Consider the following 27678-nt stretch of genomic DNA (forward strand, 5'->3'; position numbering starts at 1 on the left):
TTAGAGCTCTGTTGCAATGATGGAACTATTACAAGACTTAGTCTGGGAGAGGAAACAAGCTGGTCCTGAGATTGGGCTCACTATAGTGCCAACATTATCTATCTGATTACGAGAAACAAAGAATAAAACAACTCTTGCAAGTGAAAGACACTGGCAGGTGAAGAAGATCGCATACCAAAGACATCCTTTTCACCTGAACAGACTGATTTACAAAAGGAGACGATCACATTTACTGTTTGGTACAGTGGTGACCAATTCCAATCCTAGCAAAAAGTAAAGTCTTCTTGCTTTCATCTTGTCTAAGTCACTGAACCAGTTATGAGGTTTGATAGATCACAATAAACACCTTTTCCTATTGTTTTGGGTTTTACAATAATGGCATACATATTTGGGCTCTAAAGAGCAGAACTGCTCTCCACTGATCAGAACACACCTAACTGAACACAATTACATATATATGAATCAGTCAGTGTTGTCTGTATCACAGTGAAAGATTGGTATTGGTTCTTCCTGTGTTTGGGTGCCAGGTTGGCATTTCTGTGCCCACTGAACAGCATGCACTTGGCTGTGCACAGAAACTTATGATGGTTATGTTAACAGAAGTGGTCACAATGAAAGTGTTAGGAAAGACAGGAAAGAGGATTGTAGCAATGGGTGGGTGTGGAGGAACTGACCTCATGACCTGTTTCAAAATAACAAGAGGCCTGAGACCTAGCCTTGAGTACCAGCATCTGGCCTTTTTATAGGAGTAGAACTAAATTACATGGAGGAAAACTGTAATTCTGCAGGCAAGCAACAGAGCAAGTGTAACTTGATTCAGAGAGGTTATTGATTTGTCTGCAACTGGGAGTTATTAAAGCAGCCATACTCCATTAAAACAGGCTACTATGCCCAAATCAACCCAAAAAACCAACCCCTTGACTAATTTAATGGATGACTTCTACATTTTAAACCTTGTTCAGCACAAGCAAATACTACTGAAAAGAACAGCCGGGAAAAGTACACTATGCAGCATTACTAGTTTGGCCAGTCAGCACACATCTGTGATCTCCACCCTGGTTTACTGCTGCTGTGGTAATTACTACTAGAATGGTAACAAAATCCTGTAATTAGGACAAAGAATGCACAGCTGTTTAGTTAGATCCATTTAATCTTCAACCAACTTGCAGTACCTATGCCAAGGTTCTGGATGTATCAATCTAAATGGAAAGGTTGGGTAGAGTTAAAGTAACTATGTGTATTCCTTCTCTGATTCATTAGTACACTGTGTATGAGAGGCTGGTGTTTATTATACTGTATGTAAGCTTACAGAGATGTCCTATGTGACACCTCTTTCTCCAGGGCAGATTGAGTTCCTTCATGGAAGTTCTACCAGTGAAAAACCTAGTTCTTTCACAACAATGAATGAAGTGGCCACCTGGGTTGTGTACACTGACTTTCTCCTACCTCCTACTTATGTACAGTATGGCCCAGTGGTGCCGTGGTGATTTTATATTCAATAGGCCATGACAATTGTCATTGTTTCCTTGTCTACCCTTCTATCCTGATGTATTCACCTGGAGGCTGGACCTATGCTATGACAATTATGCAATTTCTAATTCTAGAAATAGAAAAACTGTCTTTGTAACTTTACTTTGCATGCCTCTCTGTCTCTACCTTGTGAAAATGCTGCCAGGGATAAAGCAGCACAATTCATCAGGTAGGGAATAAACTGAGTGGACATATAGCACCCTCTATTGACAATATACTCACTTTTTTCATATACAGGATGTATATCCCTGTTCATGTTACCTCAGTTCTGTGCTCCAGCTTAACATAACATAATACAGTAAAGCAAGTATTTACATCAGGGTCTTCACATAAATAGTAGCAGCCTCACCCATTGGATTGGATGCCAGTGTCATTTTATTCAGCTACGCTAGACATGTCAGTTGTTTGTGTATCTTAATCTATTATTAAGGCATCTCCTGTTACTTTTCAATGTGCAGTTCCTCAAGGTTTACAAGTGTGTTGCCTCTTTTGTTACCTATGACTTCACAGTTCACTACTGAAGCTTTTACTATAAGCTGATAACATATTTCAACATACATGAGAACTCAGCTAGTATAAAGCCTGGCCCCTGAGGGCACTGGGGTGAATGGGATCATGTTGGGGAACCTCTTTTTTCAAATGTTTTTCATCCTAATACCCCTGCAGGAATGCTGTGGTAATCTGACCACACCACAGTGGGTGGGCACAGTGGAGACCCCCATCTCTTAACATTTCAATTAATGTTCTCCACTCTTTTCAAGCTACACTGTCAGTCCATACCTTGACCCATTACAAAACAGGTCCCGTGTCTCCGTCCTCTTGCTTAACCTAAGCTTTTGTTATGTCTTCTCCTTTGGTGACATACAAAAGCTGAGTTCCAGATAAATCATTTTAAGCCGATTCCATCTTAGGAGTCTTACAATGATAGACCATGAAGGACAGATCTCAGGAGCTGGGTATTGCTTTAAACCACACTGTGCTAGTTCACACTGGTAACTAATCTTTTCATTACTTGAATCTATTAAAGAAAAATGGTAATGCTGCTGTAAACAAATAGTAAAAGTACTGTTTCTCTACAAATCCTGCATAGTATGACAAGATTAACACAATGATCTAGCTGATATATACAGGTCTTCTACAGACGTTACAGAACATGATCACATGTTAATAATGTATATTTCTTTAACTATTATTTTAGTTTTAGTCCTTTTATCTTTCTACTTTTTCTCGCTTTCGTAATTTTGAAATCACACAGCCCACTTTGCTGCACATCCAGCTCTCTGAGATACGACCAGGTAAATAGTATGAATCCAGTAATCCCAATAATCCCAATAAAGAGGAGGCCATGTGACCATTTAAAACAATCCTGTTAATCTTTTATTCTCCATCAGCTACCTACAGCCAGCAGTGAGACACAACTGGACTCAACAACATGGAATGGACATTGTCCTGCATGCCTATTCCCTAGCCCTGTGTAGAGAGGGATATAGCTGATTTTGAACTGTGCTTCTCAGAATTTTCAGTCTATTTTCCTCTTCAAATGCAACTGGCAGTAAATGCTCTGGAAAGAAACTGGTGTGTATGTTGATTTAACTGACATTGCCTCTTTGGCGCTGGAAAATATCTGTTTTTGTTCAGTTGGAAAAATCGCAATGGCGGTGGTGAATCCCGATGTGGCAGAGAAGTTTTTGGACAGCAACCCTGCCTTCGCCAAGCAGTACTATGACAGCAAATTCCGGCCAGCAGTTATTGCCAAGCTGCTGTCCAGCAGGAAGACCGAGGTGGACTTCAGCAGCTTCCACGACCTGAACAGCGTGGAGGAGAGCGAGATCATGTTCGACCTGATTCGGGACATCCATGAGAACTTGCAGATGGAGAAGTCAATTTTCAACCTCATGAAGAACCTCAGCTTCCTGCTCAGAGCTGATCGCATGAGCCTCTTCATGTACAGGATGCGCAACGGCACAGCCGAGCTGGCGACACGCATTTTCAATGTGCACAAGGACGCAGTGCTGGAGGAATGCCTCGTACAGCCGGACAGCGAGATCGTCTACCCCCTGGACACTGGGATCGTTGGCCATGTGGCGACCTCGAAGAGGACCGTCAACGTTCCCGATGTCACTCAGGTAACTGCTTTGAATTCCTTGTATAGCGTGTTGAATTGTTTCCATTCAGGCGTCCCAACCAAACGCCCAACCCTGCCTGTCTGCGTTCATTTACTCGGTGGGATTAAGTTAGCTCCGATGTCTAAGCAAGAATACAAAAATTTGCTTGGAATTGTCAAGTCACTTCCAGTGTCCTGAATGAGTATTTTTATTCCAATCACCAATTAAAATATGTGCTTCTTCATAATATCTGCTGCTCACTGGCAAAGTCACAAGCATCCTGTTGCAAAATGGGACCAGGGAAAAGTAATTCACTACTTATCATGAAAAACGTTTTTTTCCCCATCTACATGATATTGAACAAAAGTACTGATGAATGCTCCTGAATAAAACATTTATGGGCCAAAGGAGACTGCTGTTCACAAAATAAGGATGCAGTCCAATCATAATCTTAATGCACTTCTCTGCTATTACTATTGAAATGAATTCTATAATGTTCTATAATGAGCAATTTCTCAATGTTCTGTCATATGCGGTGGTATTTATTATTGAATTATTGTTTATTATAAGTAAATCCGAGTTGTTACGCCACCTCCCTGTACTCCTAGAATATTTGAGTGTATGAGTGCGAGCTCTGTCTAGTTCAATACCGTGGCCATAAAATGTGACCTTGGAATTACAAGCTTTTATTTGTGTCCTCAGGGCCATGTGAAAGTTAAAGGAACCCTGCTCAATCTGACTGGCCACACAAAAACCAAATACCTGAGAAAGATGTGTACAGATTTGTGTGTGTTGCTGGATATACCCAATATGGATAATTACCAACCAGTGCCACAATGCAATCTACTTTTAAACTGTCACTGGCCTACAGGGTCAACATGTTTCTTCACTGTTAAAACTGTTTTTCTTGATAAAATACAGTATACAGTAGTTTCACAGCCAATCCATATACTATCCTGTTCCAGAAAATTGTTTCAGAGGTCACATCTGTCAGTAGGGGACTATTTTATTAGCATTCACACTCACAACTATTAACAAGCACAAATCACAACTGCACAGTGTGTTGTGGTCTTAAAGAGGAAACAAGCATATTAATAAACAAAGGAGTTAAGATAGTAAGAACCTCTTCTTATTAAGGGTTTCCCCTGTGACTCAGGGAAAAGATTATCACAGGATTTGTAATCAGACAGCTTTATCAGACTAATTCCAGGTTTGAAGGGAATGTCCTACTGAGAGACTGAGGGACCTGAACCTTTTCACCCTGGAACAGAGGAGACTGCGTTGGGACTTGATTCAAGTCTTCAAAATCATGAAAGGCATCGACCACATCAAACCAGAGGAGCTTTTCCAGATTAGCAGGGACACACGCACCTGGGGCCCCAATGGAAATTGGGCTTCAAGGCTTCAAGACGGAAAACAGGAGACAATTCTTCACACAGAGAGTTGTCACAATCTGGAACAAACTCCCCAGCGATGTGGTTGAAGAGACAATTTGGGAACATCTGGCAAGAAATAAAACATTTAAAAATAGACTGGACATGATCCTTGGATCACTTAGTTATGAATGGACACAAAACAAGCACGATGGGGCGAATGGCCTCCTCTCATCTGTAAACTTTCTTATGTTCTTATCAGTGATCTTTCCTAAATGACAGGGTCACACGTCTGAATTGTGTTAGATTAAACCAACACAACCCAGGCCGGTCACTTAGGATTAGGGTTTTCAATGGATGTGTGACCCGGAGTATTCTGAGTCACCACCGATATATTTTGTTCTGTCTCAAATTGGCAACAGATTATGTAAATTGTTTAAAACCTTTGATTTACATGATGCAGGTACTATAATTCAATCAAAATCCAATTTCAAATATAAGACAGGATTTTGGACATTATTTATGGCTCAAATTATATAACCACAATGATACTGTGACCAGTCTTTAGTTTGAAAAGTACCAACATCAATGATCAAACTGCTATGTAATGTAGTTCTGAAAGCACCAGAGATGTCTCATCCAATAGAGTTCACTGTATAGATCAAATTATTTATGTTATCAGATTTTCATGATGAATGCACAATTTTCATTTACATTGTAATGTTTATGCATCAAAGCTTTTATCACTTTTTTACTTCTACTTTCATGGCTGCCATATGAAACCCCCTCATTTTCATGCACATCTCGAGCTATCAGATAAGCACATTGTACTGAGATTATGCTAAATTTCCTGTAATTAACCTCCTTCACGTCATTATTTCTGCTTTATAATTTTTTTATCCAAAATAGCTTACAAAGCAACATCAATCAATGTATTTACCAAGAGGATCTGAGATCAGATGTTTAAAATTATCAGCTACTTTCAGTATTATTCAACCTTAGGAAAAAATGTACAGTTCATCTTAAAGATTTGGTCATTTGTAATTAAATGTTACTATAAAACGTATTGTTCTGGCAGATAAGTCAGGGATTTGCATTCATTACAGCACATACATGTGCAGTTTAAACAGTTCTGTAATAGCTGAAAGCTCACTGTCAGCCAGATTACTTAAATCATTGTCATACGATATAAATTAATCAGATGCTCTATTTTGTGCTTTGTGTTGAGTAAACGTTGCATTATCCTTTTCTCACGGCTAATCCCTTTGGAAGCCCTGAGATAATATAATCAATTCAACATCTTTAAATAAAATATACCCATGTGGGGTTGCATTCACCACTCTCTTCATTGCAGCCATTGCAGTACCCCCCTCACAGGCCGGCGCCACAGCACGTCGAGGTTGGGGGGAGGTGCAGGATTCTTCAGATGTGTCCTGTGAAACTACTGGATTAGGGAAGGGTCCACGATACTGGACGCTGGGACCCAGGAGTGGTCATCAAGTCCATACCCCTCCCAATCCACCAAGTATTGTAAGCACCCCTTTCTGCGACTGGACTGGAGCAAGGACTTAACTACATAAGCAGGACCATCTTCCAGATCCAAAGGGCGAGGAGGAGACAGGCAGTGGTCAAGTGGATGGACTGGGTAGGGTCTAACACTACTGGTTTTAAGAGCGACACGTGAAATGTAGGTGAGATCTTGTAGTGAGGGGCAGTTGCAGGTGATAGGCGAAGGGATTAATACGGCACAGTATCTTGGAAGGTCCAATGAAGTGAGGACTCAGTTTTTTCTAGAGGAGCTGTAGATGTATATCTCTTATGCAAAGACACACTTCCTGCCCAGGTTGATACTGTGGGGCTGGGTGTCGATGTCAATCTGCCTGTGTTCACTGCCTGTGTATGGCTCGCTGGAGGTGGGTGTGTGCTGCCTGCCAGACCTCTGCACTTCGGTGAAGCCATGCATACACTGCCGGGACATCTGTGGGTTCGTCAGACCAAGAAAACAGGGGCGGCTGATAACCAAGGACACACTGCAAGGGAGACAGATCTGTGGATTCACTGATTAATGGATTCTGGGTATATTCCACCCAAAGCAAATACCTACTCCAGTTGGTTGCTATGTACATGCGCAGAAACCTCCCGATTTCCTGATTTAGTCGCTCCGTCTGTCCATTGGACTGGGGATAGTATCCTGACGAAAGACTAATAGAGATGTTAAGAGCTTTAAAGAACTCTGCCCAGACTCTGGAGGTGAACTGTGGCCCTCGATCAGTGACAATGTGGATTTCAGGATGCCCAGAAGCTGGAGTGGAATGTAGCCAGTGGAGGAGTCAGGTGTGCATGGAGGGCGGAACAAAGGTATTGGAGGAGGTATTGTGAATTTGAGCTATAATATCCTGTCTGATGGGAGCGATGATGCAGGAAGGTGTCAGTATAGATTCCGTGGGGATTGGAGGAGCCGAGGAGCCAAATTGACAAGAGAGGGCATCTGCTTCAGTGTTTTTAAGACAAGATGAATGCAAACCAGGTGAAGAATAAAGCCTATTTGGCTTGGTGAGGATTCATTATTTTGGCAGCACGTATATACTCAAGGTTGTGGTGGTCTGTTAGGGGTGTTGGGCGCCTTCTATCCAATGTCGCCATTCTTCCAGTGCTAGTTTCATAATGAGAAGTTCACGGTTGCCGATGTTGTAATTTCTCTCTGCAGGGAAAAGAATGCGCAAGGATACAGTTTAGCAGGTGTGTCATGACATTGAGAAAGCACCACCCCTACTCCTGATTCCGATGCATCCACCTCAACACCGAAAGGAAGAGAGGGATCAGGGTGCTTCAGTATGGGAGCTGTGGTGAATAAAGTCTTCAACTGACAAAAAGCGTGCATGCTCTGTCAGTCCAGAACAGAGTATTGGAGGAGTCCCCCTAAGAAGGGAAGTTAAAGTAGAGGCTACAGAGCTAAAGTGGCGAATGAATCAACGATAGAAATGTCCAAATCCCAGGAATTTTTGTAGTTCTTTGACGGTGCATGAAAACCTGGAAAACAGAAGGAGCATTTACCAGATCAAAGGGCATCACTAAGTACTCATAATGACCACTAGTGGTGATAAAAACGGTTTTACAGTCATCCCCCTCACAGATGCAAATTAAATTATAGGCACTTTGTAAGTCGAGTTTCATGAAGAAGTGTGCCCCCCAAACCCGCTCCATTGCCGCCGGCACAAGGGGTAGATTCTTGATTGCAATGTCATTAAGTCCCTGATAATCAATGGATGGCCAGAGTCCACCATCCTTTTTGGCAATAAAAAAAACTTGTGGCAGCTGGGGAAGTCGGGGGGCAGATGATTCCCTGTTCCAGGGCTTCTCACATATACTCCTAAATGGCCTGGGATTCTGGAAGGGACAAGGGATAAATACGACCCTAGGAGGAGATGTCCCTGAATGCAGATCTATAGAGTAATCCCATGGTCAAGACAGGACAGGAAGCCTGGGACTTGTTGAAAACTGCAGCCAGATCCTTGTACTCGGAGGGTATTTCAAGGGGAGTGGACAGGAGAGGGCTCTTGATCAGCAAGGGAGAGAGAGGCATTGAGGACCCTAAGTCAGGATTTCTCCATCCTTCCAGGAAACAGTGGGATTATGGTATGCCAACCAAGGGAGACCCAAAATGATGTCAGCTGCAGGAGAGTTGATGACTTCCTCTGTGTGAAGACAACCGTACTGTAGGCGAATGGGAATTGTCCTCTGAAAAACTGTACCAGAACCAATGGGTTGATTGTCTATTGGTTTGATTTGAAGCAAAGGAACACAGGACAGGAGGGGAATTCCAAGTTTCATTGCCGACACCCGGTAAATAAAGTTCCCAGTTGAACTTGAATCCAATAATATAGACACAAATGCCCTTTTAGCATCCCACAAGATTTAAGCAGTGACGAGACCCGGTGAATAAGACAGAAGCTGACACTGTCCAATACTCACAGTGGTATCATGGGACGAACTGGGGTGAATTCAAGATGCAGGATTCATAGTAGTGTCAGGCTTGTCCACAATAAAGGCAGAAGCGCTGTTGTAACCTCCTCTGTTTTTCCTCGGATGTAAGTCGAGTTTGTCCAATCTGCATGGGCTCTGGTGGTTCCTATCAGGGACTGGGCATAGGGCAAAGTTTGGCAGGCTGGCGAGGACGGTCCAATTTGGGGCGTCTTCTCCTGGTCTGCAGTAAATTATCCAGATGGACGGTGAGCTGGATGAGTTTTCCAAGTCCTAAGTTCTCATCTCAGCAAGCGAGCTCTTATTTTACATCAGAATTGAGTCCCCTTAGGAAAACGATAAGTAGCGCTTGCTCATCCCATCTACTACTAGCAGCTAGGGTTCGACATTTTAGGGCGTAATCAGTTGCAGATGCATTGCCCTGACAGAGGATCAGTAGTTGTTCTCCTACATCCTTTCCATCCGCAGGGTGATTAAATACATCTTTAAATTGTAGCAAGAATGCGTGTAGAGAGCAAGTGACTTCCCCCTGTTGCTCTCAGACCATTGATGCCCCCTGCAGAGCCTTTTCCGTGAGCACGGTGACAATGATGGATGGCTGGTGTGAAAAGTAGAGGGAATAATGTAGTAAAAATCCCTCACAGAGTTCTTGAGAGCCGTCATACTTATCTGGCGTTGCGAGCCATATCAATCTCGTATCCACAGCAGGAACCACAGTGGCAGCAGCATTACCGACTGATGCTGCTGTGGGAGGGGTGGTCAGAACAATTTGGAGAATGCTTGGTAATGATACTCATGAGTGATCAAGACTTGGCAAAGATGTCTGGGAATTGAGGGGTTTATATAGTGATGGAGAGGGAAGAAGTAACAAGGAACAGGTGTGTAGGAAGCTGGGGAAACAAGGCTGATTTAGGGATGATCAAGGTGAAGTTGAATGGCAATTCCTGGGGCATCAGCTACCTCTGGTGGTGATTCCAGGAAGTTCATGGTGAGACATTCACAAACTGGTTCAACTTTCACAAGAGCAGGGCCGGCTCCCCCTCGACAAAATAATTTCAATATTACATTTCTTATATTTACAATTTGCTTTGTTTGTTGCTAGTAAGTAGAGATGGGCAGCATGTAATAAAATAATGTACCATTATTGCACACAGTATGGATACATATAAAATGATAAATTATAGAACAGATTAATTTAATGACTTATGTATACTATGGTATATCAGTAGCATATACAGCGTGTATAAACTAAAGTGCTACTGCAGTGCCACATGTAATTACACTAACAGAACTAGTGAACAGTTAACAATATTACAAATTAAATGGTTTGGGCGTATCAACACAGGTAGGCAGAGGCAGCCATAATAAACCTAAGCATAACTTTTCTAAACTTAACCCTGGTATTGGCTACTGCAGTGACAATACAGTACTACACACTACCTACTTTTAACATGAATCTAAAGTTACTAAATTAGCAACAGTAGCACTATTATTAGTTATTAGAGATTTGTTTTCCTCCTCCTATCTTTCTTTTTGTCCCCTGTGCACCTGACAGTTCTGATTATCTTTCATGATGTCATTGTCTATGATTACTTGTGAGATTACTGTCAAATGTCAATAGCCCCATTCAAACAGAAACTTATGCAGCGTTTTTTGTGGCATTGTGTTGCCAGCAAGGTCTGTGTGACAGGGCCTAAGCCACCAGGAATTTTCCACCTTGAAACCTATACAAAATGGTAGCAAATATGTGGCAATGCGTCTGTGTGACTGGAGCAGGAATAAGAATGCCGGCATATGACATCACATCCTTGCGTTGTCCTGGAACAGTACATTAACTAACTTGCATAACCAATCAGAATAGACTACAACTTCAGCCATGTATCCGTAGACTGCCATGGATCATAGGCGCAGATAATGGTTTCGAAGCATCCTGTTTAGCTTCATATTGCAAACTTAGTTTTTTGCTAGCCCACCCATTTTGGTTTGCATCTCAAAACACATAATTAATTGCAAATCTCTATCACTTTGAAAAAGAGACAAAGCAGCAAACAAAGTTCTTCCATCTCACGCGCCACCTTAGTGTAAACAAATAAAGCATGAAACATGTTAAGCTACATCCTGTGATGCATCTTTCCAGCATTTTGTGTTTTGTGTGTGAAAGGGTACATTTTGCCAGTGTGAACGGGGGTGCAATAGAAAAAAGAAAGCAAATGCTGAGTGCCTTTTGCTGGAATTTGAGTGTAAAAGGGGCTAATGATGCGCAACCCAGAAGCAGACTGGGTTCACCGCTCATCCCACACTACCATCAGTGAGTTACTGTAGAGGTGAGTGCATGACTAGCAAGGAAGGGAGAGAGGGAGTGCCTATGGAGGACCCTCACCATTTATTATTATTTATTGCCAGTCTGCGCCCCTACAACAGATGGCACCCTAGGTGACCGCCTTATCCGCCTGTGCCAGGAGCCGGCCTTGCACAGGAGAGCAATTAATTTGGGAAGATTATAGACACAAGGATGGGTCCAAAAATCTAGTCAGACTAAATATTTCAACAGTATTTTTTTCTGCACACCTCTGGCTTCTTCTCCCCTAAAGTGAGTCGTGTCTTTGCCTAGAACCATCATGTGAGAATTCAATCTATAGTTTTATATATTCAAAAACAGTTATATTAGGTGAGAGAAGTCATGTTGTTTAGAATGATAGATTGTGGAAATTGTCTTCTATACATTCCTTGGTTAAAACTTGCAAACCAGATCAGATTTTTGCCACGTTCAAGAATACTTAGAGTATCATTGTCTATTTTGGATATCTATTCTAGCCACATACCAGCTCCAAATGAGCAAGAGACTTTACAGCTGGGAAGTCTCAGCACAACACACATTGGAACTCTAGCAAACAGCTAAAGATGGCTGCATGATTAATGTACAACCAATGACTAAAGGTAAGGTTTTCTAACCGTGATCGTGGAAATGCCCAGTCCATCAGGTTTGAGAGATTGAACCCTAAATCAACAATGTATACAGACATTCAGATCAACTTAGCAAAGTGTTTTGACAAAATCAGTAATTTAGAGTCTGAGACAAGCTGGAGACATTGGTAATTTAAGGTCATTTCACACTGGACTGGTCACGTCAAAACCTTTACATCAAGGTTTTTTGGATGCAATCGGTTTTACACAAGGTTTTTTTAATAGGAGGTGCTGTATTATAAAATAATAAAAGAATATTGATGCTGGACCTTCACTTGACACGTCCATTGTGAGAAGACCTTTAGAAAGACCTATCAATCCACCTGGATGTGACTTCTACATGACCAGAGATGGAGGTCACTGGTGTAGGGGATTCCAGAAAGGCATTAGTGGTGGGATTCTGAGATGGACAGCATTACACCTTTCCACCTGTTACAACTGCTGTTGCAGTAACATACCTGTATAGGTTACTGTCCTGATAACTTTTTACTAAATGAAATTAAATTGAATGCTATGTGTTTTTACAGTGTAGGGCTGAGTGTGAGTGTCTTTTTGTGTGGCATTTCCATTTCAGGTATGTAAGCAATAGTAATAAATCAGATCACTTGTAGAAGGCTTATTGTTTTAATGATTGTTTTGGAGATGGTTATAGGGCACACCATACCCTTGAAATAGAGGGAGACCTTTTTACTCAATGTGTCAGCAATGTTAACTATGGATAGAAAAATGACCGATGTGTTACTCCGTGCAGCACGGTATCATGCTACATTTGCTCTTCAGAGACAAAGGGTCTTCTGTTTTCTGTTCTGGCCTTCATGGCTTAATTGAATTGACTGACTTGATCTTAGGGACTACGCCCAGCAGTGAGTATCAGTGAGGACACTGTCAAACTTGAAAATTATGATGCTTCCCTCTCTGTCTCATCTCTATTTCTCAATCTCCCTTTTAATTACACTCCTCAACCTTCATAATTTCCTTCACTTTTCCCCTGCTATTCATTCCCCATCCCTTCTTTCTGACAGAATCACAACCTTTCCCACACAGGGCCCTTCAGACAAGCCGGCGAATGTTGGATTGGAAATGGATTAACATTCCTTTAATATTAATCTAATTAGAACGATCCAGGATTAGTTTGGAGGTCATGCCCGAGAACCTGTGGCTCCTGTCAGCAAAACTGTTTAATACAACTTCATTCAACAGGCCGTTTGGTGTTCTCCATCCAGACCTAAGCCTTATTCTATTTAAGTACCAGTAAACCTGGTGTTCATTCTAGTACACACACCGTTCCACTCTGTAACACAATATCTTACACAGATTACCTCATTCCATCATATCATTAACACTAAGTTAATAATATTAATAATTCAGAAATGTATGTTTTAAACTCAACTACACATCCACAATTCAGAAAGGAAATGTAATTCCCTGATTATTTTAATATTGGTGGGGCACTACCAAATAATAATACCTATTTTCTGCAGACGAAAATGTGCTGTATTTTGTATAACTTCAAATAAATCCTGATTACATTTACAACCTATGATGAATTAGGGGGGGGAGAGCTTTATATTATCCATTCCTACATTGTTTCCTTCTTAATTAGACAGTTTTTAGTCACTTTAAATTTGATTTCTAAGCCCAAAAGTACCATCCAGGATAATATATATTTTTGTTGTTTGTTGTTAAAAAGTCTTGTCTAACGTGTTACACACACATTCAACATCCCACTGTATGTCACATTTCGTAAGCCACCCTGTGTTTCAGCTTTAGTTTGGTTTGGTTTGGTCAATGACACATGCTTTCTCTTTGCTCTTCCATAGAACAGCTATTTCAGTGACTTTGTAGACCAGCTCACGGACTATAAGACCAAGAGCATCCTTGCCACACCCATCCTGAATGGCAAAGACATGGTGGCCGTTATGATGGCAGTTAACAAAATTGGGGCGCCACACTTCGATGCCAAGGATGAACAGGTACTGCTTCCTGCGTGACTTCTGAAAATATATTAAATGGGTACAGGTTTGTAATTTGGGATTTATCAGGGTACAGATGTGGTCCAGGCCAACACTTGGACAGTGTCTTTGGTAATAGAAATGAGGTATTACTTAGCTGTTGACTGTGTGCATCACTCCATCTGACACCTCCGTCATGTCTTGCAGACTCTGATGAAGTACCTCAACTTTGCCAATTTGATTTTGAGAGTTTTCCACCTCAGCTATCTGCACAACTGTGAAACCAGAAGAGGACAGGTAAGGATAAATCAGTACAGCTGTAGAATAGGTTTTCATTCATCTGAGCATTCTGAGCACACAATTTGCCTTGACCCCTGATCTAAACTCTTCATCATTTACCTGTGTTTAACAGGTATTGCTTTGGTCAGCGAGCAAGGTTTTCGAGGAGCTTACAGACATCGAACGGCAATTCCACAAAGCGCTTTACACAGTGCGAGCCTTCCTCAACTGTGACCGCTACTCTGTGGGCCTCCTTGATATGACCAAAACAAAGGTATGCTATCCAGACATCTAAAAATGCTGAAAAAATGCACATCAGTACTCGAAAACAATTAAAAAAGGTGGATGACTGTGTAGAAATAAAACATAATGATTAAATTATATATGCAACTGTAGCCAAACTCTAACAGAACAGGAAATTCCATTACGGATCCTGGATACTGCATTTATATACAATATTGTCTTTACAGGAAACCTTTTGTGTATGTTATGCCAATAGCTTTTTTGGTTTTGTTTATCTAGTAGTGTTATGTCGCTGGGATCCTGTAGTGGTCTTTATACCTAGATTTATCATTGGGGTAGTGAAAGGAGGGATGCTACAGTTAGAAATTGACGTCTAAATGTGACTGCAGGAATTCTTTGATCTGTGGCCTATCCTGATGGGCGAAGTGGCTCCATACGATGGACCCAAGACTCCAGATGGCAGAGTGAGTATTGCAGAGAATATTATGGCTATGGATCTATACATTTCAATGTATATAGCCTGTTTTATGTGCATGTTTTCATATCGGTTTTGAGGTGAGCTGACAAATATTTACAAAATATATTATTTTAATGAATCAAATTAATTGTTGAGTGAACTGCTTTGTCTTTATTCCAAAGGATTACATGATGTGGCTGGGAATGAATTAAAGTACAGGAGATGTAACTGAATTTATATTGTTATTTATACAGTATGGGTTTAAAACACTTGGGCATGAGTGAAAAAATATATTCTTTGTAAGTGGACATTGTATTCTTCAAAATACAGTAAAGGGATACAGGCATGAAACTTTTGCACAACCTAAATTTAATCTGTTTTTAGGAAATCATCTTCTACAAAGTCATCGACTATATATTACATGGAAAAGAAGACATTAAAGTAATTCCGTAAGTAGAAAAATATATATATTGGCATTTTTTCATACATAGACAAGTGATCCACTTTAATTTGATAAACTTATGACAAGAGTGTCTTCAGCCATGTTATTATCATATGGCCCTGTGAGTTAATTGTGTCCATCGGGAATAAATATATTTCTTCAAGAAAGTTTTCCATCGATTCTGAGCTCAACATCAGTATGGGAGACTGGGTTATTCACCATATGCAGTCTCAAAAATCTGAGCCATTGTGAGAACAGTGAATGCCAACCAGTCATGTCAGACTCCATTATAAGGTTGATTTTTTCACAGGAACCCTCCTGCCGATCACTGGGCATTAGTTAGTGGTTTACCCACCTACGTGGCTGAGAATGGACTGGTAAGGACTCAATTATAATTAACAAAGTGATTTAATTCTGGATACATTATCTCATATTTGTAACAGCTGCTCACAGTTTATGTCGGTGGGGACTCATATATTGGCTCATATAGACAGATGTGACTGCTTTTGCTCTCTGTGCAGAATGAGGAATGAGCATCCCTTTCAAGTCTGCTTAAAACAGGAGATGAAGGATGTACTATTGAAATGCAGGTTTTGTAGGTTTCACATTTTTAAGATGCAAGGGCTACTTACAGTGAGGGAAAAAAGTATTTGATCCCCTGCTGATTTTGTATGTTTGCCCACTGACAAAGAAATGATCAGTCTATAATTTTAATGGTAGGTGTATTTTAACAGTAAGAGACAGAATAACAACAAAAAAATCCAGAAAAACGCATTTCAAAAAAGTTATAAATTGATTTGCATGTTAATGAGGGAAATAAGTATTTGATCTCCTATCAATCAGCAAGATTTCTGGCTCCCAGGTGTCTTTTATACAGGTAACGAGCTGAGATTAGGAGCACTCTCTTAAAGGGAGTGCTCCTAATCTCAGCTCGTTACCTGTATAAAAGACACCTGTCCACAGAAGCAATCAATCAATCAGATTCCAAACTCTCCACCATGGCCAAGACCAAAGAGCTGTCCAAGGATGTCAGGGACAAGATTGTAGACCTACACAAGGCTGGAATGGGCTACAAGACCATCGCCAAGCAGCTTGGTGAGAAGGTGACAACAGTTGGTGTGATTATTCGCAAATGGAAGAAACACAAAATAATTGTCAATCTCCCTTGGTCTGGGGCTCCATGCAAGATCTCACCTTGTGGACTTTCAATGATCATGAGAACGGTGAGGAATCAGAACTACACGGGAGGATCTCAAGGCAGCTGGGACCATAGTCACCAAGAAAACAATTGGTAACACACTACGCCGTGAAGGACTGAAATCCTGCAGTGCCCGCATAGTGCCCCTGCTCAAGAAAGCACATGTTCAGGCGCGTCTGAAGTTTGCCAATGAACATCTGAATGATTCAGAGGAGAACTGGGTGAAAGTGTTGTGGTCAGATGAGACCAAAATCGAGCTCAACTCGCCGTCTTTGGAGGAGGAGGAATGCTGCCTATGACCCCAAGAACACCATCCCCACCGTCAAACATGGAAGTGGAAACATTATGCTTTGGGGGTGTTTTTCTGCTAAGGGGACAGGACAACTGCACCGCATCAAAGGGACGATGGACGGGGCCATGTACCATCAAATCTTGGGTGAGAACCTCCTTCCCTCAGCCAGGGCATTGAAAATGGGTCGTGGATGGGTATTCCAGCATGACAATGACCCAAAACACACAGCCAAGGCAACAAAGGAGTGGCTCAAGAAGAAGCACATTAAGGTCCTGGAGTGGCCTAGCCAGTCTCCAGACCTTAATCCCATAGAAAATCTGTGGAAGGAGCTGAAGGTTCGAGTTGCCAAACATCAGCCTCAAAACCTTAATGACTTGGAGAGGATCTGCAAAGAGGAGTGGGACAAAATCCCTCATGGTGGCCAACTACAAGAAACATCTGACCTCTGACCCAACAAGGGTTTTGCCACCAAGTACTAAGTCGAAGGGGTCAAATACTTATTTCCCTCATTAACATGCAAATCAATTTATAACTTTTTTGAAATGCGTTTTTCTGGATTTTTTTGTTGTTATTCTGTCTCTCACTGTTAAAATACACCTATCATTAAAATTATAGACTGATCATTTCTTTGTCAGTGGGCAAACGTACAAAATCAGCAGGGGATCAAATACTTTTTTCCCTCACTGTAAATGAACCGTAAAAAACTTATTAGAGAGCAGAGAGATTATTTCAATTCAATAGCTGACTGCAGAATGAAGCTCAGGGGGGCTTCTCCCATGCGCCTGCTTAGAGCAATGTTGCCAATGTAAGTGCGTAACGACGTAAGACGTAAGTTGGGAGATGACTATGTAAAAATACTTTATTTAGACAAATGGGGGGTGCTTATTTAGTATATATTATCTACATCTCATTTTCTCCCTGACTGAAACAATGCATGGCATCACTCTCTCCTCTGCTAAACAGGTTTCTTTCTTTTCTCCATTTCATAGATTTGCAATATAATGAATGCGGCAGCAGATGACTTCTTTGAGTTTCAAGTAAGATCTTATGTCAGTTAACTTTCAATAATGTCAGAGTCTTGTGCTGATTTATTAATGGATTTCTGACCAATGACTGATGAGCAGCTGATTGTACCTGCAGTTTGCTGTTGTCTACCTAATGTAAATACCTCCCCACCAAAGATCCAGTGATGTACAGAGCCAGTCAAGAGAAATACAATTATTTTAACACATGAGACCCTGCCTGAACAACAGCACAATAAACTGAGGTTTACTAAGCACTAAGTTCATGAATAATGGAAAAAACAAACAAAATGAAATCATAGCCTTTAGATTGACATCACTGGAGCCATTCAGATGAATGCTGCTTAAAAACAAGCACAACAGAAACATCTCAGGCATTTTAATCACATATCGTGTTGTGTTTAAGAAAAGGATTAAATGTCTTAAGTGTTTGTTCATATACAGGCAAGTATACTGTTTATATATAGGATACACAACTAAGCTTTTTGAAATCCAGCAAGCTTTCCACTGAATCTACACCCAACACACTTGTTAAATTGCTCCAGTTAAGCCAGTGTTGAGCTGAATTAGGTAGTTAAGAGTTCATGTTCACACACACACACACACCAGGTATATATCATGAGAATACAACCTTGTGTGTTTGACTGAACTGCTTGGGTGCTGGTTTTCTGCTCCACAAAGAAAGAGCCCTTGGATGAAAGTGGTTGGATGATAAAGAATGTCCTCTCCATGCCCATTGTCAACAAGAAGGAGGAGATTGTTGGTGTGGCTACCTTCTACAACAGGAAGGATGGGAAACCCTTCGATGACATGGACGAAACACTCATGGAGGTATCTGGGTGTTTACTGCAACACTCCTCATAGCCTTCATTTGTGCAGTGCATATAGATATCCACAGCAGTAAATCCTGTTTGACTGTCAGTGCCCCCAGGAACTACTACCCTACCCCCTGTTTCTCATGTTTTCTTTAATTTAATCACTTTTATTGCCTCACAACCTTGAGTAGTAGCTAGAGTTGGGTTCGTCAGCAGTATTCAGTGTCAATACTGCAATGAGTGAAGTGTCAAGGCACAATGGGTTTAAAATGGGTTCTGTGTATGCTTCTCATTTTAATATATGATGTTCTTTCTACAAACATCAGTCAAGCCATTGTTAATTATCAAATAGAGAAGTGAGTTATATTGTTCTTAGTGCATCATGACTGAAGTAGCTGCCACCTAGAGTTTCTCTCTTAGAGTTGCCATCTATCCATTTGGAGTGCCGTACAGAGACAGCGAGTTTGTATAATGTCTTGTCCTGTGTGCGCCCACAGTCTCTTACCCAGTTCCTGGGCTGGTCTGTCCTCAACACCGACACCTACGATAGGATGAACAAGTTGGAGAACAGGAAAGATATCTTCCAAGACATGGTCCTCTACCACGTGAAGTGCAGGAAGGATGAGATTCAGAACATCCTGGTAGGAAAATATTCTAAAAATGGAAAGTGTTAGCAGCTCAGGAGAAATTAGTAGGTGTTATTCATTTTATGAAACATGATGCAGTCCAGTCATGTTACCTTCTGTCAAAGGTTTGTGATATATGATGAAAATCCATAGAGTAGAGAGAAAATGAGGGAGAATAAATTAGCAAACACTGTAAATGTTATAGAGAGTTTGTTTTGCAATATATAAACAGGCTTGACTGTACATTTTGATGGACTACTTAGGCATTCAGTACATTTACATGGCACACATATTCGGAATGTTTAAGTATTCGGAAAATATAAGAAGTTGGAATACATATTCAGAATGTTCTGTTTACACCCATCTGAATTATTGATATTCCACATTTACATGGCTTGAGGAATATTTTATTTATGCGATCATGTAAGCTTTCCACTGCAAATGTAAGGGCAAATATTTAACAATAGGCAGACTTTTCTTTTTCTTTTGTGTGCATTTTTCACATATTCAATTTAATATTTTGAGATTGTGTTGGTAGGTGTGGGTCTTAATTCAGTGTGACGTGTTGATTTTCTTTCATCACTCTAAAAAGTCCAGTCTACTTTTCAATCCTTTCCAAAACTAAAGTTTTATCATCCGACCAAAAGTAGACTGTTTACATGGCTCAGAATTCCCTTAATTCCTTTAGTATTCTGAATATTCAGAGCTGAAATATATTCAGATTCATATTCAGAGTGTGTTGTTTATATGGCAGAATATTTTTTGGTAATATTCCGTATTTTTAATACTTGTAAAATAGTAGTGGGCATGTGAATGCTCCGATTCAGTTCTTCTGGTTTGCTCACAGAAAACCAAAGAGGTGTACGGCAGAGAACCACACGAGTGTGAAGAAGATGAACTCTTTGAAATCCTGGTAAGTTGGAGAAGTTCCCCATGTCCTATGTTTAGGTTTTGACACCCTATGTTTAGTGCCGAGTGAGGTGTGAGAAATGAATGGAAGCAGGGATTGCATATGGTATTGCACAGGTGGAGAATATCAGCATATCAGAAGAAGGAAATAAAATGAAATCAGGTGTAAAAAGCAGAGGACAGAAAATTGACAAGAATCAGATTCATTGTAACTAAGGACAGTAATGCCACAGAAAGAATCAGCAGAGCTTGTCAATAACCTTAAGAAGGGACTTACAGAATTTGACAATGAAAACACAAGTATTTTTCTATTGAACGGTTTCTTTTTTTTGTGTGTGAGTTTACATCTTATCTTGTATGGAATAAAAAATGTATACTCTTTTCCAGTAGTACAGCACTTTTAGAAGAAGAGAAAGAAATAAAAAAACAAAAAGTGTAAAACATAATTTAAGGTTGGTACATTTGCATGCATTCATGGGATATATTTCTGTATTTGAAAGCATGCACTCCTCTTTCTTTCTCGGAATGGGTCGCCATCTCTCCCAGGAAGAAGAACTTCCAGATTCTGAAGAATCAGAGATCTTTGAGTTCCATTTCTGTGATTTTGACCACTCGGAGTTAGAGTTGGTGAAATGTGGCATCGCAATGTACTATGAGCTGGGTGTGGTAGACAAATTTCACATCCCCCAAGAGGTAAGACTGGATGCCAAGGATAGGATTTGCAGGAAATGGAAGGGGTTCGGCGATTGGTAAATCACAGCTTAATTGAATCATTATCAAAAGCTTCAAAGAACTGCTTCAGCCTTCATGAGTTCATTTGAGAAATCACAACTCAAAATATTGCAATGACTCTTTAAAAGATATAGGCCTCACAGTCACATAACATTTCTAATATTTGTATACACATGATCCATTAGTGTCTATAACCTCAAAAGTTACCAAATCAAAACATTCTAATTTTATTTTATTGTCAGAGCCCACTTTTAAAATAAATTGTGATTCAAGGGGTTAGGTCAAAGTTTTGATTTGGTCTAGGCCTATGTCTGTAGTGTATATTTGCTGTATCTTGCTTATGCAGAGGTTTCTTCAGACTGATCAGAGTTACTAGCCAGGCTGAGGCTACTACTGAATGGAGCTCTGTGTCCTTCAGGCCCTCGTGAGATTCATGTACTCTGTCAGCAAGGGCTACAGGAAGATCACCTATCACAACTGGAGGCACGGCTTCAATGTGGGACAGACCATGTTCTCGCTGCTCATGGTGAGAACCCTCTTTCTCAGACTAGCACATTGTATATTAAAGTGTTGTTTAGTATTTTTACTATAATGTCTGTAAAATTAATATGAATTGTGAGTGAATACCACTGATCTGAACCAGGCCATGATGTTGATCACTCCCAGCCCTACATTAATAGAAGACTACACTCAAGAGCAGCACCTTGTGGTGAGAAGGAATATAGTTGGCCTCACAGTCGAATTTCAGTGTCATCACAGTGTGGTTGTACACAGACAGTACCAAACTGTAAACAGTATCCACATTAATGGTCTCCCAGCCACTTACAATTAAATAAAAAATCAACACCATTACTTACAAGTATTAGTTTCTCAATTGTTTAGTGTTTAAATTGATTTATGAATCTGTCTCTTTAGAAATAACCATAATCCTCACAAACAGGGCAGCGATGTTTAGAGAGAATCCGAGCAAGTCTGGTGTCTCTGAGTAATGACCCTGCCAAGTTTCGCTTTTAAATCTTCAGAAAAGGCATTTTGCAACACATAAGGAACACATAAAGACAAACAGACTTGTAAGGAACAATATTGTTATTGGGTGACCATTAACAAAACCTGAACACTATGAAATCTACACTATGTAGTTTGGCATACTGCTTCAAACAAAGTGCTCTAATGTATAACTTCCATTGGATACACTTATGACCATTTACATAATAATGAGGACATTTTTATCTTCATCTGGAGAGTATATCGAAACAGCAGTTCTAGTAGGTGGGCACTGCTGGAGCCCCACTGAACTTCTTTCTCCACTTACTGAACACCAGATAAAAGAATGAGAGAGCCAGAAGTCATCCTGAAAGCACATCTAGTGTGTCTGCTGATTTTTTATTTTCACCTTCATAAGCCATCACTGTTTTGAACAGACAGGTGACCTGAAGCGTTATTTCACTGATCTGGAGGCCATGGCTATGGTGACAGCGGGATTCTGCCATGACATTGATCACAGAGGGACAAACAACCTCTACCAGATGAAGTAAGTAGCGGTTCTCCTGGGAAAGAACAATAGCACATTCATTATATGAGTCTCATGATGTCTTTTTCCATTGTACACAAATCGGTGATACCTAAGCAAGTGTTAGTACTACTACAAACAGCACAAAATCATGTTCTTGCTGGGCAGACATGTTTGTATTGTCTTACTGATTTCAAAGTGAACAGTACACTTTGAATAATACAGTCATTTAAACAGTGATAGGTGTGTGAACGATTGCAAGTACAGATAAGGTGTTGGCCTAATACAGTCTGCCTTTGTTAGCTGTGTGTATTAAAGGAGTGTCTTACCTCTTGTGTCCATACAGGTCTGGAAATCCATTGGCCAAGCTTCACGGATCTTCTATCTTGGAGAGACACCATCTGGAGTTTGGAAAGACTCTGTTAAGGGATGAGGTAAGGGCATTCTTCAGATACATGCACATATAGATACGATCAAGCTGTTTTTAGAGCTGCACTTAAGAATTATTTGACAATTAATTAATCAGCACTGTGGGGAATCAGAGGAACTGGTTTACCTGGCTGAAGAAGAAAGTGTTGACATGGGACGAAGTTCTCTCCTCTCCAGCCCGGTGAATCTGTTTCTCTCACTGATTCGGACAGTGATCATTATCCATTTACTCTCACAGCTGTCATTCCATACACTTCCCACTTCACCACCATGCAATTAATAATTTGGTGCAAGGAGGGTGCACCAATTACAAGGAGTGTGACAATTTTGAAAGCATTGGTAAACTAAAATTGACAGGGCCATGTTGTTGTCTTGAAATGACTCAAGATATAAACCATCTACTGTATTGTTTATATAAGAAATCAATGTATAAAAAATAAAAATTGCAATGCTCTTAATCCAAGCTTTTGGTTCTCTTTCAGGACTTAAATATTTACCAGAATCTGAACCGACGGCAGCACGATCACGTCATACACTTGATGGACATTGCCATCATTGCCACTGACCTGGCACTGTACTTTAAGTGAGTGTGCTTCACAATGGATTGGTATTTGGTTGTACAGATAGACATTCAAAAGTCTGCGCAAAAATAAACATAAATTAGACTAACTGAATACACTGAGATCACATTACTTCCTCTTCTTGGAACTCACCCCAGGTCAACAATGTCCTTTTTGTGGTGTGGCAACCATTAATTGGACATAATATTATCAAGGAGGTTTTACTAGGGCATTCCAGCATTTTAAACTTACTTCCCTTGATTTCAATTGTACAATTTTCACTATAAGTGCATTACACCTTCCATTAAGGACCTTCCCTGCAGATAGTTCTCCTCATAGTCTAATTACATCAGGAAATCCTACCCAGTGAGAGATTTTTAATGACTTTGAAATCTCCTCTCCACTTCACCCCCCATATGCTCACCTGCAAGTAGAAACTGGAAACAAAGCAGTCCTCAGCACAGGACAAAAAATATGTTTTTCTGTAGGCATGTGTACAGCAAGACTCTTGATCACTGTGTTTTCGTGGTGGTTTGGCAGGAAGAGGGCAATGTTTCAGAAGATTGTGGACCAGTCCAAAACCTACGAGAGCTGGACTGAGTGGACAGATTACATGAAGCTGGAGACTACCCGAAAAGAGATTGTCATGTAGGTGGACAGAAATATATCCTTTTCCTCTGTAGGATATAATGATTTAAAAAGGAAGGAAATAAACCCTCCAATAAGACTGCATAGATTATTGGTAACTGTATCAGGACACAGCCTTGATTCAAGACCAATTTGAGCAGATGGTTGGACAAATTGTGGCAGTGAATTCAGTTCTTTACATCACAGGTGATGACTCTGTTACTAGAACAAACTATGGCACAATTTAAGACACAGACTTACAGGTTATTAAGGGGTAAGTCATGTTCATAGGATGAGTTGAAATGGAGTTGAGGAGATGGTAAGTGTTGGGTCTTTCTTTTAGGGCAATGATGATGACTGCCTGTGACTTGTCAGCTATCGCCAAACCCTGGGAGATACAGAGCAAGGTAAAAATGTTCTCTCAACTGTGTTTGCTTTGCATGCCATCTTCTCAGTCTTGCCTTTTTCTACTGGAGGTGCACAGTGCCAAATATGTGCCTTGGATGGTTTCACATTGATTACATCAATCACATTGGTTAAATACCTTGAAGACTGTGAATAAGGAAAGTGACATTCAGAAGCCCATATAGACTAGCTACACTGTTCAAATCCAGTCCTTAAGAGCCACGGGGCTTTGTGGGTTTCATTCAACCACAGCTCTTAATTAGCTAATTGAACCCATTCCCAAAGTCTTGTACTGGTAAGAAGGGATTTGATCTCTAAGTGTAGTACACTCTGGGGTGTCACACAGTATTTTACTGTAGAGAAGATATGGAGATGCATAAATTACTGAGCTAATTAAACTCAAGCAGGCCAGATTGATAAACTGCTTAACAGATGTGCCTCGTCCTGTAGGTGGCGTTGTCTGTGGCTGCGGAGTTCTGGGAGCAGGGTGACCTGGAGAGGACTGTGCTGGAGCAAAACCCCATTGTAAGATGGCCAACAGAGCAGAGCTGAGTTTTGCCCCTGCCAATAAGAATCACAGCTGAACAGGGAACAAAATGTTCCTGCACAGCAGCCCTTAAATTAATTACCTCCGCCGTGCACTGAATCATAAAGTAAGCTTGCAGCCTTTTATGTCCCGACAGTCTTTTCATCACAAGAAAAGACCAGCTGGATTGAGCTTGGTCCATTGCATGCTTTCTTTCTGCTGTGCTGCATGGCTACTTTATGAGGCATCTAATTGAACCTACCGTAGAGTACTTGTGTGGGAATTAAGATTAACTAACCTGGAATTTGGCACAAGCACACAGCATTAAAATGGAATCCTTTTGGGATTTTCTAGAAAGTTTATTTGTTTTATTTTACTGTTACATCTAATGCTCCCCAGTGTGCTTGCTTTTACTAATGGGACTCCCTCTCTTTCTATCCCAGCCAATGATGGACAGAAATAAAGCAGATGACCTGCCCAAATTGCAGTGCGGTTTCATCGATTTTGTATGTTCATTTGTGTACAAGGTGAGTTTGCCACCCTGCTCTGAAATGTCTGAAATGTATCACATTCAATTTCCCGCCAAAAACGTCCACACTGTACCTGTGGAAAATACGTCAAAATACGTCATCTGTGTTCCATTGTCATCAGGAGTTCTCTCGCTTCCATACGGAGATCACACCAATGCTGGAAAGACTCCTGAACAACAGGAAGGAGTGGAAGGCTCTGCAGGAGATACATGAAGCCAAGGTGGCCAAGATCGAAGAGGAGAAGAAGAAGAAGGAGGAGCAGGCAGCGGCCGCAGCGGCAGCCAAGGAAGGTAAGGGCCGCGGCCCATGGGGACCTGAGGGAGAAAGGAACAGAAATGGGATCGTCTGCCTGCTAAGGATGAAGCACCTCTCACAAAATCCGGGGGGGAGGGTTTATCAAGGCTACTCAACAGGTGGCCAATTCGGCTGGCTGGCTCAATTTCAGCGGAGCTCGTAATCTGCTGGGATGAGCCATGTGGTAATCAAGAGAGGTGAAATTAGATAATTAGAGAGCCAATTGAAACCAAGACTGGGAATGGAATAGGTGTGGGTTTATAAATGTTGTATAAGTGAGCATTTTTTGTATTCAGAATGTAAACTATAAGAAACTCTGAATGGGGAAAGGGTAGGCAATGTAAAGGAAAACAATGGCAAAGAAAGCGTGGGGAAAATAAATAAATAAGGGGAATATAGTCTGTTCAGTAATGGGGGTTGGCCACAAGCAAACATCACATTTGATATGAATTGGGACGTAAAAAAAAATCTTAACAAATGATTAAAAAGGAATAACTCTTACATTATGCAAAATATTGTTGTCAGTTGAAGTACATGTGATGTTGCTTTTGTGAAATAAAATTAACCAAGACAACACCCCTGCCCCCCAAAAAAATAGAAACCACCAAATAGAATAGAAACTAAATAGATAAAAATAAAAAATTACCTGAGCTCATATAGCTGCACAGACACAAGAGGGCAAAGTTACTAGAGATCCCACATAATTAGCTCATTGCACCTGAAGATCTGGTCCATTCAGCAGGCCTCCTGTCCTGGTCTTAGTCCTTCTCCTGATTTTTGTTATCTCTTACAGCAAGCAAAGCTCAGACTCAGACCAAGACCTGCGTCATCAATTAGAGAAGACGACCAGCAGAATCGCATCCATTTTAGTCTGGCAGTCGGTGCCCAGAGCGATGTCCATGTCAGCACATTGTACCAAAGACTTTGGTGTCCATGGACAAGAACATTTCTTACATGTATCGAACTGCACTGCATTCCACCCATTTTTCTGTTTGGTTGTTGTTGTTGTTAAAAGAATGTCAAGCAGGATAATATACAGTGAGAGAAAAAAGTATTTGATCCCCTGCTGATTTTGTACGTTTGCCCACTGACAAAGAAATGATCAATCTATAATTTTAATGGTAGGTGTATTTTAACAGTGAGAGACAGAATAACAACAAAAAAATCCAGAAAAACACATTTCAAAAAAGTTATAAATTGATTTGCATGTTAATGAGGGAAATAAGTATTTGACCCCTTCGACTTAGTACTTGGTGGCAAAACCCTTGTTGGCAATCACAGAGGTCAGACGTTTTTTGTAGTTGGCCACCAGGTTTGCACACATCTCAGGAGGGATTTTGTCCCACTCCTCTTTGCAGATCCTCTCCCAGTCATTAAGGTTTCGAGGCTGACGTTTGGCAACTCGAACCTTCAGCTCCCTCCACAGATTTTCTATGGGATTAAGGTCTGGAGACTGGCTAGGCCACTCCAGGACCTTAATGTGCTTCTTCTTGAGACACTCCTTTGTTGCCTTGGCTGTGTGTTTTGGGTCATTGTCAAGCTGGAATACCCATCCACGACCCATTTTCATTGCCCTGGCTGAGGGAAGGAGGTTCTCACCCAAGATTTGACGGTATATGGCCCCGTCCATCGTCCCCTTGATGCGGTGCAGTTGTCCTGTCCCCTCAGCAGAAAAACACCCCCAAAGCATAATGTTTCCACCTCCATGTTTTACGGTGGGGATGGTGTTCTTGGGGTCATTCCTCCTCCTCCAAACACAGTGAGTTGAGTTGATGCCAAAGAGCTCGATTTTGGTCTCATCTGACCACAACACTTTCACCCAGTTCTCCTCTGAATCATTCAGATGTTCATTGGCAAACTGCAGACGGGCCTGTACA

General features: G+C 41.0%; 1 protein-coding gene across 1 annotated transcript; it reads left to right on the plus strand.

The window, feature by feature from the left end:
- The first annotated feature begins 2930 nt into the window (after positions 1-2930).
- pde6a (phosphodiesterase 6A, cGMP-specific, rod, alpha) lies at positions 2931-27095 on the plus strand. The gene is made up of 22 exons (XM_066716493.1): positions 2931-3656; positions 13774-13926; positions 14113-14202; positions 14318-14458; positions 14817-14891; positions 15269-15333; positions 15637-15703; positions 17806-17853; positions 18520-18669; positions 19151-19294; positions 20127-20192; positions 20735-20881; positions 21339-21446; positions 22342-22451; positions 22777-22864; positions 23342-23442; positions 23960-24067; positions 24390-24453; positions 24902-24976; positions 25421-25504; positions 25629-25797; positions 26595-27095. The coding sequence occupies exons 1-22, from the start codon at positions 3087-3089 to the stop codon at positions 26636-26638; spliced, it is 2667 nt and encodes an 888-aa protein (XP_066572590.1). The 5' UTR covers positions 2931-3086; the 3' UTR covers positions 26639-27095.
- The last annotated feature ends 583 nt before the right edge of the window (positions 27096-27678 follow it).

The sequence above is a fragment of the Amia ocellicauda genome, chromosome 11 (assembly GCF_036373705.1).
Source record: "Amia ocellicauda isolate fAmiCal2 chromosome 11, fAmiCal2.hap1, whole genome shotgun sequence".
NCBI classification, from domain to species: Eukaryota; Metazoa; Chordata; class Actinopteri; order Amiiformes; family Amiidae; genus Amia; species Amia ocellicauda.